This window comes from Colossoma macropomum, unplaced genomic scaffold, assembly GCF_904425465.1.
Source record: "Colossoma macropomum unplaced genomic scaffold, Colossoma_macropomum, whole genome shotgun sequence".
NCBI classification, from domain to species: Eukaryota; Metazoa; Chordata; class Actinopteri; order Characiformes; family Serrasalmidae; genus Colossoma; species Colossoma macropomum.
This window is the reverse complement of record NW_023494801.1, coordinates 35,121,900-35,124,399: the sequence shown is the minus strand read 5'-3', so window position 1 is coordinate 35,124,399 and position 2,500 is coordinate 35,121,900. Positions and strand designations below refer to the sequence as shown.

General features: G+C 39.8%; 1 protein-coding gene across 1 annotated transcript in view; it reads left to right on the top strand.

Moving 5' to 3' along the window:
- The window catches only part of itga3a (integrin, alpha 3a), a 50,579-nt gene that overhangs the window by 29,192 nt on the left and 18,887 nt on the right, over positions 1-2,500 (top strand). Inside the window, exons 6-11 of the mRNA XM_036589557.1 lie at positions 204-423; positions 579-772; positions 953-1,041; positions 1,647-1,783; positions 1,893-1,970; positions 2,297-2,364. Of these exons, the coding sequence (XP_036445450.1) occupies positions 204-423; positions 579-772; positions 953-1,041; positions 1,647-1,783; positions 1,893-1,970; positions 2,297-2,364 (786 nt within the window). The remainder of the gene's footprint in view (positions 1-203; positions 424-578; positions 773-952; positions 1,042-1,646; positions 1,784-1,892; positions 1,971-2,296; positions 2,365-2,500) is intronic.

Genomic DNA, 2,500 nt, shown 5'->3' with positions numbered 1-2,500 from the left:
AACAGAACAACAAAACAGGCTCTAATTTCATTTGAACTCTGCAGGTGTGATCAGTTTCAGTTCAATCAAAGCAAATCACTGTGTTTAATTAATGAGTTTAATTAATGAGTTTAATTGCTGTGTTTAATTACTGGGTGTTTATTTACAGTGTTTAGTTGTGATGTTTAAATACTGTGTTTATTTGCTGTGTTTAACCGTATCAGGCTACTCGGTGGGGAAGGACTCAGGTGTGCTGAGCAGTAAAGAGGACACGGTGGTGTCCGGCGCTCCGAGAGACGACTCTAAAGGGTCAGTGATTTTGGCTAAAGTGGTTCAGAAAGCCGGCGCAGAGTCGGTTCTGCAGACCCAGCTGGTTCTGAGGGGAGAACAGGTCGGCTCGTATTTCGGAAACAGCATCGCTATAGTGGACCTCAACAACGACGGGTAAGACTGCACGGGAATTATGGGTAAATACATGTAAACAAGTAAACAGGAAGTGAGGCAAAGATCTAGCTGAAGGACGATGAGATGAGTAGACCTTTATCTCACTACTTGTTTGTTTACCCGTTTACTTGTTTACCTGCTGTTGTTGCACACAGGTGGAAGGAGCTGACAGTGGGAGCTCCGTTTTACTTTGACCGGAAGAAGGAGGAGGGAGGAGCTGTTTACATCTTTATGAATGAGAACGGCTCCTTCCAGACGAAAGCTAACATGATCCTGACCGGACCGAAGCAGTCGGGGTTCGGCATGGCTGTGGCTGCAGTCGGAGACGTTAATCAGGACGGCTTTCAAGGTGAAACCAGTGATTTACTGAACGTTACAAATTCAGCTTTCTGAATCAGAATGGACGATTAGAATATCAGAATATTAGAATATTAGAATATCAGAATATCAGAGCAGTCTCAGCTGCAGTGCTGTGCTCTGCTGCCCCCTGCTGGTGAAAGTTCTCATCTCTGAAACTCCTCTGTGTCAGATTTTGCAGTCGGAGCTCCGTATTACGGGTCAGGCAGGGTGTACATATGGATGGGCAGCAAATCCGGCCCTTCTAACAAACCCAGTCAGGTGAGAACAAACATTACAACTACCTGATTAACCATGAAGCCTTCAGAGCCCAAATCAGACACCAGAGTCAGATTATAATGATCAGCCTAACAGAAAACACAACAGCCTATCACACACACTCAGGAGCTCATTAACCCCCATCACACTGTGTTGCCTCAGGTTAACACAGTTCCTCATGTTACAGTGACAGGGATACATTTTCAATGACAAACACTTTAATAATGAAGGGAAGGTCGGCGAGTTCGCTCAGTTCTTTCTGTCTGCTGCTCGTTAATGAAACGTTTCTGCACCAATTAATGACCTTTGATCATTATGTACATCTAAAGCCACATCTGAGTGTGAAATTCTTTTCTTAATGTTTAATATCATGTCAATTTTTTGTTATTATTCATTTATTAAATATGTATGTTTCGTATTTTGTGGTGTTTTATAGTGTTTTGTTTGGTATTTTGTTTGGTGTTTTATAGTGTTTTGTTTGGTATTTTGTTTGGTGTTTTATAGTGTTTGTTTTTAGTGTTTTATAGTGTTTTGTTTGGTATTTTATAGTATTTGTTTGTTTTTAGTGTTTTATGGTGTTTTTGGTTTGATTTGTGGATGTCCTGTAGGTGATTGAGGGGAAGGATATCACTAACGGCGGGTTTAAGACGTTTGGTTACTCCATCAGTGGAGGATTAGATGTCGATGAAAATAAATATCCTGACATGGTCGTGGGGTCGCTGGACGATCGAGTGGCCTTACTCAGGTAATCAGACTCAGATGTATTTTCCCTGTTTGTACAGAATCTCAGTGCTGATTAATTTAGTAATCACTGTAGTTCTGTGAGATTTGTTTTGGTTCTGTTTTGTTTTCAGAGCTCGTCCTGTGATCCACCTGCAGAAAACCTTCACAGTGACGCCGCAGATCGTGAATCCGGACGACTGCGACTCCTGGTGGGCTGAACTGTCACTTTAATTCACCAACTTCACCAGCATTAATAACTGATCTGTTTATATATAGAATATTACATGATTTTATCAAATTTGTGGACTGAAACATTATAAATCTGCATTTTGATCACATAAAGTAGAATAAAATTATAGTAAACAAAACACTACAATGTTTTAAATAATGATTTTCAGAATTTTCTTGTTAAAACTTCTGAATAATAGACATGCTTAATGATGATTTTATTAGAACTTCATTCATTTCATTACTGTATTATTACTGTATCATTAGCTGAGTGCTTTGTTTGTTTGTTTGTTTGTTTGTGTTGCAGTATTGAGGTGAAGGTGTGTTTTTCCTACACAGTCAGTACCGGAGATCAAAACCTCAAAAAGGACATCAGTAAGCTCACCTGTTTACGTTTATATTTGCTTTGAATTCTGTCCACTGACTGAACATTCAGCCGCTAACGCTCCCTCACTGGACCATCCTACATTCATATTTTATCATTCTAAATTTCATTAAAACATTGAGCTGT